This window comes from Pleurodeles waltl, chromosome 7 (assembly GCF_031143425.1).
Source record: "Pleurodeles waltl isolate 20211129_DDA chromosome 7, aPleWal1.hap1.20221129, whole genome shotgun sequence".
Classification (NCBI taxonomy): domain Eukaryota; kingdom Metazoa; phylum Chordata; class Amphibia; order Caudata; family Salamandridae; genus Pleurodeles; species Pleurodeles waltl.
Window position 1 is genome coordinate 1,550,139,631 of NC_090446.1, and position 18,166 is coordinate 1,550,157,796.

At 56.6% G+C, this 18,166-nt stretch overlaps 1 protein-coding gene across 3 annotated transcripts in view; it reads left to right on the forward strand.

The window, feature by feature from the left end:
* LOC138246689 (nectin-2-like) overlaps window positions 1-18,166 on the forward strand; it is a 265,485-nt gene that overhangs the window by 71,394 nt on the left and 175,925 nt on the right. For all 3 annotated transcript variants that reach the window (XM_069201459.1, XM_069201457.1, XM_069201456.1), the window contains exons 2-3: window positions 6,989-7,321; window positions 14,741-15,034. In XM_069201459.1, the coding sequence (XP_069057560.1) occupies window positions 6,989-7,321; window positions 14,741-15,034 (627 nt within the window). The remainder of the gene's footprint in view (window positions 1-6,988; window positions 7,322-14,740; window positions 15,035-18,166) is intronic.

The window sequence follows — 18,166 nt, forward strand, 5'->3', positions numbered from 1 at the left end:
TTGACTGCCTCTCACCATGTTTCAGGGTTCTTTCCCGTGCATTGATTCCCCCCCATGTTCCACGGTTCTGCCCAGTGCATTGATTCCCCCCCCCACCATGTTCAACTGTTCTGCCCAGTGCATTGATAACCCTGCCCCCCATGTTCCACGGCTCTGCCCTGTGCATTGACTGCCTCTCACCATGTTTCAGGGTTCTTTCCCGTGCATTGATTCCCCCCCATGTTCCACGGTTCTGCCCAGTGCATTGATTCCCCCCCACCATGTTCAACTGTTCTGCCCAGTGCATTGATAACCCCGCCCCCCATGTTCCACGGCTCTGCCCTGTGCATTGACTGCCTCTAACCATGTTTCAGGGTTCTTTCCCGTGCATTGATTCCCCCCCATGTTCCACGGTTCTGCCCAGTGCATTGATTCCCCCCCCACCATGTTCAACTGTTCTGCCCAGTGCATTTATAACCCCGCCCCCCATGTTCCACGGCTCTGCCCTGTGCATTGACTGCCTCTCACCATGTTTCAGGGTTCTTTCCCGTGCATTGATTCCCCCCCATGTTCCACCCTCTGCATTGATTTCCCCCCCACCATGTTCAACTGTTCTGCCCAGTGATTTGTCCCCTTGCCCTGTGTGTTCCCCCTTCAGATCTAGTTCCCCGCCCCCCATGTTCCACGGCTCTGCCCAGTGCGTTGATTGCCCCCCATGTTCCACGGCTCTGCCCAGTGCATTGATTCCCCCCCCACCATGTTCAACTGTTCTGCCCAGTGCATTGATAACCCTGCCCCCCATGTTCCACGGCTCTGCCCTGTGCATTGACTGCCTCTCACCATGTTTCAGGGTTCTTTCCCGTGCATTGATTCCCCCCCATGTTCCACGGTTCTGCCCAGTGCATTGATTCCCCCCCCCACCATGTTCAACTGTTCTGCCCAGTGCATTGATAACCCCGCCCCCCATGTTCCACGGCTCTGCCCTGTGCATTGACTGCCTCTCACCATGTTTCAGGGTTCTTTCCCGTGCATTGATTCCCCCCATGTTCCACGGTTCTGCCCAGTGCATTGATTTCCCCCCCACCATGTTCAACTGTTCTGCCCAGTGATTTGTCCCCTTGCCCTGTGTGTTCCCCCTTCAGATCTAGTTCCCCGCCCCCCATGTTCCACGGCTCTGCCCAGTGCGTTGATTGCCCCCCCCATGTTCCACTGTTCTGCCCAGTGCATTGATAACCCCGCCCCCCATGTTCCACGGCTCTGCCCTGTGCATTGACTGCCTCTCACCATGTTTCAGGGTTCTTTCCCGTGCATTGATTCCCCCCCATGTTCCACGGTTCTGCCCAGTGCATTGATTCCCCCCCCACCATGTTCAACTGTTCTGCCCAGTGCATTGATAACCGCGCCCCCCATGTTCCACGGCTCTGCCCTGTGCATTGACTGCCTCTCACCATGTTTCAGGGTTCTTTCCCGTGCATTGATTCCCCCCCATGTTCCACCCTCTGCATTGATTTCCCCCCCACCATGTTCAACTGTTCTGCCCAGTGATTTGTCCCCTTGCCCTGTGTGTTCCCCCTTCAGATCTAGTTCCCCGCCCCCCATGTTCCACGGCTCTGCCCAGTGCGTTGATTGCCCCCCATGTTCCACGGCTCTGCCCATGCATTGATTCCCCCCCCACCATGTTCAACTGTTCTGCCCAGTGCATTGATAACCCTGCCCCCCATGTTCCACGGCTCTGCCCTGTGCATTGACTGCCTCTCACCATGTTTCAGGGTTCTTTCCCGTGCATTGATTCCCCCCCATGTTCCACGGTTCTGCCCAGTGCATTGATTCCCCCCCCCACCATGTTCAACTGTTCTGCCCAGTGCATTGATAACCCCGCCCCCCATGTTCCACGGCTCTGCCCTGTGCATTGACTGCCTCTCACCATGTTTCAGGGTTCTTTCCCGTGCATTGATTCCCCCCATGTTCCACGGTTCTGCCCAGTGCATTGATTTCCCCCCCACCATGTTCAACTGTTCTGCCCAGTGATTTGTCCCCTTGCCCTGTGTGTTCCCCCTTCAGATCTAGTTCCCCGCCCCCCATGTTCCACGGCTCTGCCCAGTGCGTTGATTGCCCCCCCATGTTCCACTGTTCTGCCCAGTGCATTGATAACCCCGCCCCCCATGTTCCACGGCTCTGCCCTGTGCATTGACTGCCTCTCACCATGTTTCAGGGTTCTTTCCCGTGCGTTGATTTCCCCCCCCCATGTTCCACGGTTCCACCCTCTGCATTGATTCCCCCCCATGTTCCACGGTTCTGCCCAGTGCGCTGCCCCCTTGCCCTGTGTATTCCCTCCTCAGATCTAGTTCCTCGCCCCCTCCATAGTCAGTGCTTCTGAGCTGTCCTTTCCTCCCGCACACGTTTTCCGTCCCCTCCCTCGCTCTCCTCTTTCTCGGAATATTCCTTTTGTTTTCTTTGTTTTATGTTTGTTTTTGGTGGAAAAGTCCTGCCAGGACCGTGCTCCAAAGATAACAGAGAAACCTCTGCTTAGGAACTTCAGAGTCTTGGGTCCCCTGCCCTGGGGAGCGCTGGGTGCCATGAAGCCTTCGTAGCGCTTAATGTTAGAGCTGTGGGTTTCACCCTCTGCGGTGCCCAGACTCGCTGCTCGCTGTGCTTTACACCCTCAGTACACCCTCGCACTGCCCGCTGTGCATTACACCCTCTGCTGTGCTTTACACCCTCTGCGGTGCCTAGACGCACTGCCCGCTGTGCTTTACACCCTCTGCTGTGCCCAGACTCGCTGCTCGCTGTGCTTTACACCCTGTGCGTTGCCCAGACTCACTGCCCACTGTGCTTTACACCCTCGCACTGCTCGCTGTGTTTTACACCCTCTGCTGTGCCCAGACTCGCTGCCCGCTGTGCTTTACACCCTCGCACTGCCCGCTGTGCTTTACACCCTCGCACTGCCCGCTGTGCTTTACACCCTCTGCTGTGCCCAGACGCACTGCCCGCTGTGCTTTACACCCTCTGCTGTGCCCAGACTCGCTGCCCGCTGTGCTTTACACCCTCGCACTGCCCGCTGTGCTTTACACCCTCGCACTGCCCGCTGTGCTTTACACCCTCGCACTGCTCGCTGTGCTTTACACCCTCTGCGGTGCCCAGACGCACTGCTCGTGGCCCTTTACACCCTGTGCGGTGCCCAGACGCACTGCTCGTGGCCCTTTCTACCCTGATGCCAGTCTGGGATTTGAGAAATGCACACAGAGGGCATCTTAGAGATGCCCCCTGCATACCGGCCCAACTACTAGTGTTAGGCTGACCAGTTCCTGCCAGCCTGCCACATCCAGACGGTTTCTGGCCACATGGGATGAGTGCATTTGTCACTCTGTGGCCAGGAACAAAGCCTGTACTGGGTGGAGGTGCTTCTCACCTCCCCCTGCAGGAACGGTAACACCTGCCGGTGAGCCTTAAAGGCTCACCCCCTTTGTTACAGCACCCCAGGGTACTCCAGCTAGTGGAGATGCCCGCCCCCCCGGACACAGCTCCCACTTTTGGCGGCAAGTCTGGAGGAGATAATGAGAAAAACAAGGAAGAGTCACTGGCCAGTCAGGACAGCCCCTAAGGTGTCCTGAGCTGAGGTGACCCCTGCCTTGGGAAATCCTCCATCTTGCTACGGAGGATTCCCCCAATAGGATTAGAGATGACCCCCCGCCCCCCAGGAGGAGGCACAAGGAGGGTGTAGCCACCCTCAGGGACAGTAGCCATTGGCTACTGCCTTCCAGCCCTAAACACGCCCCATAATTGAGTATTTAGGGGTGACCCTGAACCCAGGAAACCAAATTCCTGAGGACCTACAACAAGGGCTGCTGACCTGAAAGCCCCACAGAGACAATGGAGACGACAGCTGACTTGTCCCCATCCCCACCGGCCTGTCTCCAGATTCAAAGAACCTGCACAGCGACGCAGCGGGACCAGCGACCTCTGAGGACTCAATGACTGCCCTGAAGCCGAAGGACCAAGAAACTCCAGAGAACAGCGGCTCTGTCCAAAACAACCAAGAAGAAACCATCTTTAAAGGGACTCCTGCCTCACTCCTGAAGCGTGAGTCCCCAACACTCTGCACTCAACGCCCCCGGCCTGTGTCCAGAGAAACCAACACTGCAGCGAGGACCTCCCGGCGACTCCCACGACGTGTCCACCCTGAAACAACCTCCCTGCACCCCCACAGCAACGCCTGCAGAGAGAATCCAGAGGCTCCCTCTGACCGTGACTGCCCGGTAACAAAGAACCCAATGCCTGGAAGAAGCACTGCGCCCGCAGCCTCCAAGCCCGAGAGGAACCAACAACCAGTGCAGGAGTGACCAGCAGGTGGCCCTCATCTTTGCCCAGTCGGTGGCTGGCCCTAGAAGCCCCCCCCTGTGCCCTGCCTGCATCACCAGAGTGACCCGCGGGTCTCTCCATTCATTTCAACCTAAAACCTGACCCTTACTTTGCACACTGCACCCGGCCGCCCCTGTGCCGCTTAGGGAGTGTTTTGTGTACCTGTTTGTGACCCCAAAACCCTCCCCCCGTGCTCTACAACACGCCCCGGACTGCTCCCCGAGGACGCAGGTACTTAGCTGCTAGCAGACTGGAACCGGAGCACCCTTGTTCTCTATAGGCGCCCATGTTATTTGGGCCCCCCTTTGACTTCTGTACCTGACCGGCCCTGTGGTCCTGGGTGTTTGGGGTTGACTTGAACCCCCAACGATGGGCTGTCTATGCCTCGGAGACTGAACTTGTAAGTGCTTTACTTACCTGAGAAACTAACTTGTACTTACCTCCCCCAGGAACTGTTGATTTTTGCTCTGGGTCCACTTTTAAAATAGCTAATTGCCAATTTTGCCAAAACTGTGTACGTTACTGTTTTTATTCCTAGTTCAATATTTACCTATGCCAAGTACCATACAATTTGTGTAATTACTTGAATTCTGAATCTTGTGGTTCTAAACTAAATTAACAAAAGAATATTTTTCTATATATAAACCTATTGGCCTGGAGTACGTCTGAGTGTGTGTTCCTCATTTATTGCCTGTGTGTGTACAACAAATGCAAACACTACCCTCTGATAAGCCTACTGCTCGACCACACTACCACAAAATAGAGCATTAGAGTTATCTAATTTTGCCACTATCTTACCTCTAAGGGGAACCCTTGGACTCTGTGCACACTATCTCTCACTTTGAGATAGTATATACAGAGCCAGCTTCCTACACGGAGCATCTGTGCATGCTCCCTGGGGGCGGAGTATCTGTGCATGCTCCCTCTGCTCTGGGGCGGACCATCTGCGTCTGTTCCCTGCACCTGCTCAGTGGGATGGGGAATCTGTGCATGCTCTCAGGGGTGGAGCATCTGTGCCTGCTGCCTGTGTTCTGCAATGGAGCATCTGTGCCTGCTGCCTGTGTTCTCCAATGGAGCATCTGTGCCTGCTGCCTGTGTTCTGCAATGGAGCATCTGTGCCTGCGTTCTTTGCTCTGCAACGGAGCATCTGTGCCTGCGTTCTTTGCTCTGCAACGGAGCATCTGTGCCTGCGTTCTTTGCTCTGCAATGGAACATGTGTGCCTGCTTCCTATGTTCTGCAATGGAGCCTTTGTGCCTGCTTCCTTTGTTCTGCAACGGAGCATCTGTGCCTGCTTTCTTTGATCTGCAACGGAGCATGTGTGCCTGCTTCCTTTGTTCTGCAACGGAGCATGTGTGCCTGCTTCCTTTGTTCTGCAACAAGGCATGTGTGCCTGCTTCCTTTGTTCTGCAACGGAGCATCTGTGCCTGCTTCCTTCGCTCTGCAATGGAGCATCTGTGCCTGCTTCCTTCGCTGTGTAGGTGGAGGGGGGAGCATCTGCTCCTGCTTTGTCATACTACCACACAGCCTGTTTTTAGGTCAAGCGCACAATCGCTTTGACCTGTTGGAAGTATTGTGGGCTTTTTACAAGTCCACCTTAGGCTAATCACTTTCACCTGTTTGTGGGCTTGCATTTCAAAAATCCCTTCATGTAATTGGTAATTGCTTTACGTTTGTTCCGCCTTGGGGCGGTTTTGTTACCGCCTTGCAGACTGACCTTGTTACATGGATAAATGCATGATTGGCAATATACTTCAGCGTGGGTGAACTATTTGTTTCTTTTGTCTTTCCCTTTCGTGCTCCGTGGCAGCCATGGCACTCACAGCACGAACAAGCACTACAGCGTGAGCTTGATTGGTGGTATTGGAGCACCGATCGCATTGCTCAGTTACCTATCACAGTTGTTTGTTTTCGCTCTCCCTTTCACACTCCTTAGCTTTCCCCAAAACACTTATAATTGATAAACGCTTTCTAAAAAAACACAAATCTGCAACATGATTCTCCCGCCTCAGCGGGAGAGGCGGTACTACAATATTCACTGCCCTCTGGAAAGGTTGCCCCATAATGCTTTGCAAGCATTCTTTTTCAAAACATTTTTGTCCATAACTCGGCCTGTGGTGCTCCAAGGACAATGTGACCACCTCCAAATTATTCAGCATGACACACTATTGCTGTCTAGGTGATCTCTAGGTCCCTACACTAGGTTTATACATACATTATTATATATATTATATTTCTATTGTGGTGTCTTCAGTGTGTGTGTGCTCTTGGGGGCGGGGGGGCGGCTCTCCAGTGTGTGTGTGCTCTTGGGGGGGGGGGGCGGCTCTCCAGTGTGTGTGTGCTCTTGGGGGGGGGGCGGCTCTCCAGTGTGTGTGTGTGCTCTTGGGGGGGGGGCGGCTCTCCAGTGTGTGTGTGTGCTCTGGGGGGGCGCTCTCCAGTGTGTGTGTGTGCGCGGGGTGTCTCTTCAGTGTGTGCGCGGGGCTCTCTCTCTCTCTCTCTTCCCCCCCCCCCCCCCCACTGTGATGAATACACAATTAGCAGCGCACACCCTACAATGGGATTTTTATAAGACTCTGTTTGCAGTAAATCAGTGAGACACAGTATTAGTCTGTTTTTTAGTTGCAGATCTAATGTTTTCTCGTTTTCTTGCAGCCCAGAGAGTGAAGGTGCGGGACGAGGTCACCGGCTTCGTGGGCCAGGATGTGACGCTGCCTTGCACCCTCTCAACCGATGACCCCAGTATTAAGATAACCCAGGTGACGTGGGTGAAGGAGGTTGGGGGCAAGAAGACCAATGTGGCGGTGTTCAACCCCGCCTTTGGGACCAACCTACCCATCAAGCACATCTCCTTCCTGCGGCCCTCGCTGACCGAGCCCACCCTGGTCATCAGCACCCTCCGGATGACCGACGAGGGCTCCTACACCTGCGAGTTCGCAACCTACCCCAATGGGAACGAAGAGGGCACAACCAGGCTCAGCCTACTGGGTGAGGGTCCTTGGGGCTCCTGGTGGCAGAGAGTGGTGGGTGGTGTGTCCTGTTCACCCAAGTGACCGTGTGTGTGCAGGTGGTGGCTTGTGTGTAGGGTGGTGCTTCCTGTTCACCCAAGTGACCGTGTGTGTGCAGGTAGTGGCTTGTGTGTAGGGTGGTGCATCCTGTTCACCCAAGTGACTGTGTGTGTGCAGGTGGTGGCTTGTGTGTAGGGTGGTGCATCCTGTTCACCCAAGTGACCGTGTGTGTGCAGGTGGTGGCTTGTGTGTAGGGTGGTGCGTCCTGTTCACCCAAGTGACCCTGTGTGTGCAGGTGGTGGCTTGTGTGTAGGGTGGTGCTTCCTGGTCACCCAAGTGACCGTATGTGTGCAGGTAGTGGCTTGTGTGTAGGGTGGTGCGTCCTGTTCACCCAAGTGACCTTGTGTGTAGGGTGGTGTGTTCCTGTTCACCCAAGTGACCCTGTGTGTGCAAGTGGTGGCTTGTGTATAAGGTAGTGTGTCCTGTTCACCCAAGTGACCCTGTGTGTGTAAGTGGTGGCTTGTGTGTAGGGTGGTGCGTCCTGTTCACCCAAGTGACCGTGTGTGTGCAGGTAGTGGCTTGTGTGTAGGGTGGTGCATCCTGTTCACCCAAGTGACTGTGTGTGTGCAGGTGGTGGCTTGTGTGTAGGGTGGTGCGTCCTGTTCACCCAAGTGACCGTGTGTGTGCAGGTGGTGGCTTGTGTGTAGGGTGGTGCGTCCTGTTCACCCAAGTGACCCTGTGTGTGCAGGTGGTGGCTTGTGTGTAGGGTGGTGCTTCCTGTTCACCCAAGTGACCGTATGTGTGCAGGTAGTGGCTTGTGTGTAGGGTGGTGCGTCCTGTTCACCCAAGTGACCGTGTGTGTGCAGGTGGTGGCTTGTGTGTAGGGTGGTGTGTTCCTGTTCACCCAAGTGACCGTGTGTGTGCAGGTGGTGGCTTGTGTGTAGGGTGGTGTGTTCCTGTTCACCCAAGTGACCCTGTGTGTGCAAGTGGTGGCTTGTGTATAAGGTAGTGTGTCCTGTTCACCCAAGTGATGACCGTGTGTGTGTAAGTGGTGGCTTGTGTGTAGGGTGGTGTGTCCTGTTCACCCAAGTGGTGACCGTGTGTGTGATAGTGGTGGCTTGTGTGTAGGGTGTTGTGTTCCTGTTCACCCAAGTGACCCTGTGTGTGATAGTGGTGGCTTGTGTGTAGGGTGGTGTGTCCTGTTCACCCAAGTGACCCTGTGTGTGTGCAGGTGGTGGCTTGTGTGTAGGCTGGTGTGTCCTGTTCACCCAAGTGGTGACCGTGTGTGTGATAGTGGTGGCTTGTGTGTAGGGCGGCGTGTCCTGTTCACCCAAGTGACCCTGTGTGCAGGTGGTGGCTTGTGTGTAGGGTAGTGTGTCCTGTTCACCCAAGTGACCCTGTGTGTGTGCAGGTGGTGGCTTGTGTGTAGGGTGGTGCTTCCTGTTCACCCAAGTGACCGTATGTGTGCAGGTAGTGGCTTGTGTGTAGGGTGGTGCGTCCTGTTCACCCAAGTGACCTTGTGTGTAGGGTGGTGTGTTCCTGTTCACCCAAGTGACCGTGTGTGTGCAGGTGGTGGCTTGTGTGTAGGGTGGTGTGTTCCTGTTCACCCAAGTGACCCTGTGTGTGCAAGTGGTGGCTTGTGTATAAGGTAGTGTGTCCTGTTCACCCAAGTGACCTTGTGTGTAGGGTGGTGTGTTCCTGTTCACCCAAGTGACCGTGTGTGTGCAGGTGGTGGCTTGTGTGTAGGGTGGTGTGTTCCTGTTCACCCAAGTGACCCTGTGTGTGCAAGTGGTGGCTTGTGTATAAGGTAGTGTGTCCTTTTCACCCAAGTGACCCTGTGTGTGTAAGTGGTGGCTTGTGTGTAGGGTGGTGCGTCCTGTTCACCCAAGTGACCGTGTGTGTGCAGGTAGTGGCTTGTGTGTAGGGTGGTGCATCCTGTTCACCCAAGTGACTGTGTGTGTGCAGGTGGTGGCTTGTGTGTAGGGTGGTGCGTCCTGTTCACCCAAGTGACCGTGTGTGTGCAGGTGGTGGCTTGTGTGTAGGGTGGTGCGTCCTGTTCACCCAAGTGACCCTGTGTGTGCAGGTGGTGGCTTGTGTGTAGGGTGGTGCTTCCTGTTCACCCAAGTGACCGTATGTGTGCAGGTAGTGGCTTGTGTGTAGGGTGGTGCGTCCTGTTCACCCAAGTGACCGTGTGTGTGCAGGTGGTGGCTTGTGTGTAGGGTGGTGTGTTCCTGTTCACCCAAGTGACCGTGTGTGTGCAGGTGGTGGCTTGTGTGTAGGGTGGTGTGTCCTGTTCACCCAAGTGACCCTGTGTGTGCAGGTGGTGGCTTGTGTGTAGGCTGGTGTGTCCTGTTCACCCAAGTGGTGACCGTGTGTGTGATAGTGGTGGCTTGTGTGTAGGGTGTTGTGTTCCTGTTCACCCAAGTGACCCTGTGTGTGATAGTGGTGGCTTGTGTGTAGGGTGGTGTGTCCTGTTCACCCAAGTGACCCTGTGTGTGTGCAGGTGGTGGCTTGTGTGTAGGCTGGTGTGTCCTGTTCACCCAAGTGGTGACCGTGTGTGTGATAGTGGTGGCTTGTGTGTAGGGCGGCGTGTCCTGTTCACCCAAGTGACCCTGTGTGCAGGTGGTGGCTTGTGTGTAGGGTAGTGTGTCCTGTTCACCCAAGTGATGACCGTGTGTGTGCAGGTAGTGGCTTGTGTGTAGGGTGGTGTGTTCCTGTTCACCCAAGTGACCCTGTGTGTGCAAGTGGTGGCTTGTGTATAAGGTAGTGTGTCCTGTTCACCCAAGTGATGACCGTGTGTGTGTAAGTGGTGGCTTGTGTGTGGGGTGGTGTGTCCTGTTCACCCAAGTGACCCTGTGTGTGCAGGTGGTGGCTTGTGTGTAGGGTGGCGTGTCCTTTTCATCCAAGTGACCCTGCGTGTGCAGGTGGTGGCTTGTGTGTAAGGTGGTGTGTCCTGTTCACCCAAGTGACCCTGTGTGTGCAGGTGGTGGCTTGTGTGTAGGCTGGTGTGTCCTGTTCACCCAAGTGAACGTGTGTGTGCAGGTGGTGGCTTGTGTGTAGGGTGGTGTGTCCTTTTCACCCAAGTGAACATGTGCATGTGGTGGATTGTGTGTAGGGTGGTGCGTCCTGTTCACCCAAGTGACCCTGTGTGTGTAAGTGGTGGCTTGTGTGTAGGGTGGTGCGTCCTGTTCACCCAAGTGAACCTGTGTGTGCAAGTGGTGGCTTGCTGCTCGTCTCCTGCTTATGTAGAGGGTGGTGTATTGTTCCCTGTCCATCCAAGTGAACATGTTTGAGCACAGGATGGCTTGGTGCTTGTCTGTTGCTTGTGTATAATGTGGTGTTTCCCCTGTCCTGAGTGAAGATGTGTGTGCACTGGTGTGATTTCATGCTTGTCTGTGGCAGTGGTTTGTTGCCTTCTGGTGCACAATGAATATTGCTGATTTCTTGTGCATAGAGTTGTTATTGCTTTCCTGTGCATAGCAGTGATTTTTGGTTGCTTATGCTCAGAGGTTATTACTTGCTACCTGAGGCAGTGCTCTATTGCTTGTTTGTGCACACGGGTGGTGTTTCTTGCTTGTGTATAGGGTGTTGGATTGCGTCTCTATTTGAGTGAACGGTTGTGCATAAGGGGAGATTTATTGCTTATTTGTAGACAGTGATCTGTTGCTTGTGTACAAAGGGCACCGGAGCTGGGGGCAGCAGCAATGCGGGCACGGGGCTGGGGGCAGCAGCAATGGAGGCACTGGGGCTGGGGGCAGCAGCAATGCGGGCACTGGGGCTGGGGGCAGCAGCAATGCGGGCACTGGGGCTGGGGGCTGCAGCAATGGAGGCACTGGGGCCGGGGGCAGCAGCAATGCGGGGCCGGGGCTGGGGGCAGCAGCAATGCGGGCACTGGGGCTGGGGGCAGCAGCAATGCGGGCACTGGGGCTGGGGGCAGCAGCAATGCGGGCACTGGGGCTGGGGGCAGCAGCAATGCGGGCACTGGGGCTGGGGGCAGCAGCAATGCGGGCACTGGGGCTGGGGGCAGCAGCAATGCGGGCACTGGGGCTGGGGGCTGCAGCAATGGAGGCACTGGGGCTGGGGGCAGCAGCAATGCGGGCACTGGGGCTGAGGGCAACAGCAATGCAGGCACTGGGGCCGGGGCCGGGGCTGGGCAGCAGCAATGCAGGCACCGGGACCGGGGCTGGGCAGCAGCAATGCAGGCACGGGGCTGGGCAGCAGCAATGCAGGCACGGGGCTGGGGCTGGGCAGCAGCAATGCAGGCACGGGGCTGGGGCTGGGAAGCAGCAATGCAGGCACCGGGACCAGGGCTGGGCAGCAGCAATGCAGGCACGGGCCGGGGACTGGGGGCAGCAGCAATGCAGGCACGGGGCTGGGCAGCAGCAATGCAGGCACGGGGCTGGGCAGCAGCAATGCAGGCACGGGGCGGGGACTGGGGGCAGTAGCAATGCAGGCACGGGCCGGGGACTGGGGGCAGCAGCAATGCAGGCACGGGCCGGGGACTGGGGGCAGCAGCAATGCAGGCACGGGCCGGGGACTGGGGGCAGCAGCAATGCAGGCACGGGCCGGGGACTGGGGGCAGCAGCAATGCAGGCACGGGGCTGGGGCTGGGCAGCAGCAATGCAGGCACGGGGCTGGGGCCGGGCAGCAGCAATGCAGGCACGGGCCGGGCAGCAGCAATGCAGGCACTGGGGCCAGGGCGGGGCAGCAGCAATGCAGGCACTGGGGCCATGGCTGGGCAGCAGCAATGCAGGCACGTGGCCGGGGACTGGGGGCAGCAGCAATGCAGGCACGTGGCCGGGGACTGGGCAGCAGCAGCAATGCAGGCACGTGGCCGGGGACTGGGCAGCAGCAGCAGCAATGCAGGCACGGGCCGGGGACTGGGGGCAGCAGCAATGCAGGCACGGGGCCGGTGCTGGGCAGCAGCAGCAGCAGCAATGCAGGCACGGGGCCGGGGACTGGGGGCAGCAGCAATGCAGGCACGGGCCCAGGGCTGGGCAGCAGCAATGCAGGCACGGGGCCAGGGCTGGCTGGGCAGCAGCAATGCAGGCACGGGGCCAGGGCTGGCTGGGCAGCAGCAATGCAGGCACTGGGCAGCAGCAATGCAGGCACTGGGCAGCAGCAATGCAGGCACAGGGGCCAGGGCTGGGCAGCAGCAATGCAGGCACAGGGGCCGGGGACTGGGGGCAGCAGCAATGCAGGCACAGGGGCCGGGGCTGGGCAGCAGCAATGCAGGCACGGGGCCAGGGCTGGCTGGGCAGCAGCAATGCAGGCACGGGGCCAGGGCTGGCTGGGCAGCAGCAATGCAGGCACTGGGCAGCAGCAATGCAGGCACTGGGCAGCAGCAATGCAGGCACAGGGGCCAGGGCTGGGCAGCAGCAATGCAGGCACGGGGCCAGGGCTGGCTGGGCAGCAGCAATGCAGGCACTGGGCAGCAGCAATGCAGGCACTGGGCAGCAGCAATGCAGGCACGGGGCCAGGGCTGGCTGGGCAGCAGCAATGCAGGCACTGGGCAGCAGCAATGCAGGCACTGGGCAGCAGCAATGCAGGCACAGGGGCCGGGGACTGGGGGCAGCAGCAATGCAGGCACGGGCCCAGGGCTGGGCAGCAGCAATGCAGGCACGGGGCCAGGGCTGGCTGGGCAGCAGCAATGCAGGCACGGGGCCAGGGCTGGCTGGGCAGCAGCAATGCAGGCACTGGGCAGCAGCAATGCAGGCACTGGGCAGCAGCAATGCAGGCACAGGGGCCAGGGCTGGGCAGCAGCAATGCAGGCACAGGGGCCAGGGCTGGGCAGCAGCAATGCAGGCACAGGGGCCGGGGACTGGGGGCAGCAGCAATGCAGGCACAGGGGCCAGGGCTGGGCAGCAGCAATGCAGGCACAGGGGCCGGGGACTGGGGGCAGCAGCAATGCGGGCACTGGGGCTGGGGGCAGCAGCAATGCGGGCACTGGGGCTGGGGGCAGCAGCAATGCGGGCACTGGGGCTGGGGGCAGCAGCAATGCGGGCACTGGGGCTGGGGGCTGCAGCAATGGAGGCACTGGGGCTGGGGGCAGCAGCAATGCGGGCACTGGGGCTGAGGGCAACAGCAATGCAGGCACTGGGGCCGGGGCCGGGGCTGGGCAGCAGCAATGCAGGCACCGGGACTGGGGCTGGGCAGCAGCAATGCAGGCACGGGGCTGGGCAGCAGCAATGCAGGCACTGGGGCCAGGGCGGGGCAGCAGCAATGCAGGCACCGGGACCGGGGCTGGGCAGCAGCAATGCAGGCACGGGGCTGGGGCTGGGCAGCAGCAATGCAGGCACCGGGACCAGGGCTGGGCAGCAGCAATGCAGGCACGGGCCGGGGACTGGGGGCAGCAGCAATGCAGGCACGGGGCTGGGCAGCAGCAATGCAGGCACGGGGCTGGGCAGCAGCAATGCAGGCACCGGGACCAGGGCTGGGCAGCAGCAATGCAGGCACGGGCCGGGGACTGGGGGCAGCAGCAATGCAGGCACGGGCCGGGGACTGGGGGCAGCAGCAATGCAGGCACGGGCCGGGGACTGGGGGCAGCAGCAATGCAGGCACGGGGCTGGGCAGCAGCAATGCAGGCACGGGGCTGGGGCCGGGCAGCAGCAATGCAGGCACGGGCCGGGCAGCAGCAATGCAGGCACTGGGGCCAGGGCGGGGCAGCAGCAATGCAGGCACTGGGGCCATGGCTGGGCAGCAGCAATGCAGGCACGGGCCGGGGACTGGGGGCAGCAGCAATGCAGGCACGGGCCGGGGACTGGGCAGCAGCAGCAATGCAGGCACGTGGCCGGGGCTGGGCAGCAGCAGCAATGCAGGCACGGGCCGGGGACTGGGGGCAGCAGCAATGCAGGCACGGGGCCGGGGACTGGGGGCAGCAGCAATGCAGGCACGGGGCCGGGGACTGGGGGCAGCAGCAATGCAGGCACGGGGCCAGGGCTGGCTGGGCAGCAGCAATGCAGGCACGGGGCCAGGGCTGGCTGGGCAGCAGCAATGCAGGCACGGGGCCAGGGCTGGCTGGGCAGCAGCAATGCAGGCACTGGGCAGCAGCAATGCAGGCACTGGGCAGCAGCAATGCAGGCACTGGGCAGCAGCAATGCAGGCACAGGGGCCAGGGCTGGGCAGCAGCAATGCAGGCACAGGGGCCAGGGCTGGGCAGCAGCAATGCAGGCACAGGGGCCGGGGACTGGGGGCAGCAGCAATGCAGGCACAGGGGCCGGGGCTGGGCAGCAGCAATGCAGGCACGTGGCCGGGGCTGGGCAGCAGCAATGCAGGCACGTGGCCGGGGCTGGGCAGCAGCAGTGCGAAGCTAGCCTGTATTCTTTTACTGACGGTCGCTGCTGAGGTTCAGATGCTTAGGTTCTCATTTCACTGAATGCTTTTCTCCATTGGTTTGCAGCTGAACCCACAAATAAAGCCGAGGCCATGCCGGGTGTAGCTGGAGACAAGCAGACTATTGTGGCAAACTGCACCTCAGCCAATGGGAAGCCTCCCTCGGAGATCACCTGGCAATCAATTGTACCTGGCAACTTCAGCACCACAGTGACCAACAACACCGATGGAACCTTCACCGTGAACAGCCAGTACCGCATCTATCCAACCAGCACAGCCAATGGGAAGACGGTTACCTGCATCATCAGCTCCAGGACAGCCAAGGCTCCCCAGAGTATCCCGGTGGTGCTGTCCATACAGTGTGAGTGAAGCAGTGCTGCCTTCACTCTCCGAATGAGTCCTCCTGCGGTACTGTCCATACAGTGTATGTGCGGTAACTCCAGAGAGCCTGGCTGGGGTCCTGTCCGTACAGTGTATGTGTGGTAACTCACCGAGTGCCTGGCTGTGGTACTGTCCGTACAGTGTATGTGTGGTAACTCACCGAGTGCCTGGCTGTGGTACTGCCCGTACAGTGTATGTGTGGTAACTCACCGAGTGCCTGGCTGTGGTACTGTCCGTACAGTGTATGTGTGGTAACTCACTGAGTGCCTGGCTGTGGTACTGCCTGTACAGTGTATGTGTGGTAACTCACCGATTGCCTGGCTGTGGTACTGTCCGTACAGTGTATGTGCGGTAACTCACCGAGTGCCTGGCTGTGGTACTGTCCGTACAGTGTATGTGCGGTAACTCACCGAGAGCCTGGCTGTGGTCCTGTCCGTATAGTGTATGTGCGGTAACTCACCGAGTGCCTGGCTGTGGTCCTGTCCGTACAGTGTATGTGCGGTAACTCACCGAGTGCCTGGCTGTGGTACTGTCCGTACAGTGTATGTGCGGTAACTCACCGAGTGCCTGGCTGTGGTCCTGTCCGTACAGTGTATGTGTGGTAACTCACCGAGTGCCTGGCTGTGGTACTGCCTGTACAGTGTATGTGTGGTAACTCACGGAGTGCCTGGCTGTGGTACTGTCCGTACAGTGTATGTGCGGTAACTCACCGAGAGCCTGCGTACAGTGTATGTGCGGTAACTCACCGAGTGCCTGGCTGTGGTCCTGTCCGTACAGTGTATGTGCGGTAACTCACCGAGTGCCTGGCTGTGGTACTGTCCGTACAGTGTATGTGCGGTAACTCACCGAGAGCCTGGCTGTGGTACTGTCCGTACAGTGTATGTGCGGTAACTCACCGAGTGCCTGGCTGTGGTCCTGTCCGTACAGTGTATGTGCGGTAACTCACCGAATGCCTGGCTGTGGTCCTGTCCGTACAGTGTATGTGCGATAACTCACCGAGTGCCTGGCTGTGGTCCTGTCCGTAGAGTGTATGTGCGGTAACTCACCGAGTGCCTGGCTGTGGTACTGTCCGTACAGTGTATGTGCGGTAACTCACCGAGTGCCTGGCTGTGGTCCTGTCCATACAGTGTATGTGCGGTAACTCACCGAGTGCCTGGCTGTGGTACTGTCCGTACAGTGTATGTGCGGTAACTCACCGAGAGCCTGAATGTATTGTAATAGTATTTATATAGCGCTTATATATTACTACCCCTGACGAGGCATTGAATCGCTTTTCGGCGAGTAGCACGCTACTCCGGAACCCAAAAGCAATTAGTGGTGGATTAGTAAAGGGAAATATGAGTACAGTTTTTGTATTATTATGAGTTAATTTGAGCCGCGGATATGAGAGTTTGTTAGTTAGATTGACTAGAGTAACAGAGGGGTGAAGGAGGAAAGAATCCAGAAGTGTTAATTGGGAGTATATGGTAATAGGATTTACGCTTGGGATGAGTAAAGGAGGATGGAGGAGGGAAGAGTCTGTGGAAGGGAGATCTTAGTGGCAGGGTGAGATAAATGAGGGCGAATTTAGTAAGGTTGTTTGGGAGAATCTAGGTAGTAAAGTGAGGTTTGGTGAGTTAGATGTGGAAGGGGAGGGAAGAGCTTAGGCAGAGTTATTTAGGAGATGAAAGTAGTAGAATGGATTTGGGATGAGTCCGAGTGGGGATGGAGGGTAGATTGATAGACATGACATGGTGCTGGGTAGATGTGTGATATAAGATGAGAGCAGGGATTCATAAGTATCTAGTATAACAACTTATCTAGGAGTTATGCAATGACCTATGAAAATGTTAAGCATAGAATAACATACACACACACATATATATATATATATATATATATACACACACATACATATGCACACATATATGTACATACATATTTAAACCATGAGTAAATATACTTAGACGGGTCTAAAGAGTGTGTGTAGTTTATTGTTATGACAAAGTAGCGATACATATTTTCTAAAGAACTATACATAACTAGAAATATACACATAATCAGATAAAAAATATGTATTAACACAGGCATATGCAGTCCATAGTTGTTTGAATATGGTGGTTATGAAGGAAAGAGCCAACTCTTGAGTAGTTTTATGAAGACAAGAAAGTTATATGTGGCTCTTATAGTTGGGGGTAATGAATTCCATAGTTTGGCTGCTTGAACGGAGAAGGATGTACCACCTATAGTCTTTTTCTTGTATGGTGGTGTTCTAAGGCGGGGTGCCAGTCTTGAGCGGAGGGTTCTTTGTTGGATGTATTTGGTTATTTTGTTTCTGATAAAAAGCGGTCCTGTTCCGTGTACATCTTTGTGGGTGATACAAAGCAGCTTGAAAGTGCATCTTCTGGCAACGGGTAACCAGTGTAGTGCTCTCAAGGCAGGGGAGATGTGGGCTTGTAGCTTTACATGTAATAGTAGCCTGGCTGCGGAGTTCTGAATACGTTGTAGTTTTTTCATAACAGATAGAGATGATCCATGGTAGAGGCTATTAACATAATAAAGTTAGGATAGTACAAGCGAGATAGTAGCTTGCACCTTGTGTGGCAATCCGAGGAGGGGGAAGATGCGTCAAAGAGTCTTTAAGGTGATGAAGCTTGTTCGTGCTAATTTGTCTTCTTGGGCATTCATAGTTAACTTGGAATCCATGGTGATTCCTAGATTTTTAACTTCCTTGGATAATTGAGGAGGAGGTCCGAGATCGTCAGGCCAGACGCACAGAGGGTCATAACTTTTCCAGTCACCACATATGAGTATTTCTGCTTTGGAGGTATTTAGTTTGAGATGGCTCCAGGTCATCCACTGATCCACGGCTCTGAGGCAACTGAAGATTTCTGAGTTTTCAATGTTTTTGGGGCGTTCCAATTTAAGGAATATTTCTGTGTCCTCTGCATAGTTGTAGCATGTGAGATGGAAATCATTGATCAGTTCTGGTAATTACATCATGTAGACATTGAAAAGCAAAGGTGAGATGATTGACCCTTGGGGGACCCCTGCTTTTGTGAGGTAGGGTTTGGCCGAGAAGGGGGGCAAGTATTGTATTGTAATCGTATTTATATAGTGCTCACTACCCCTG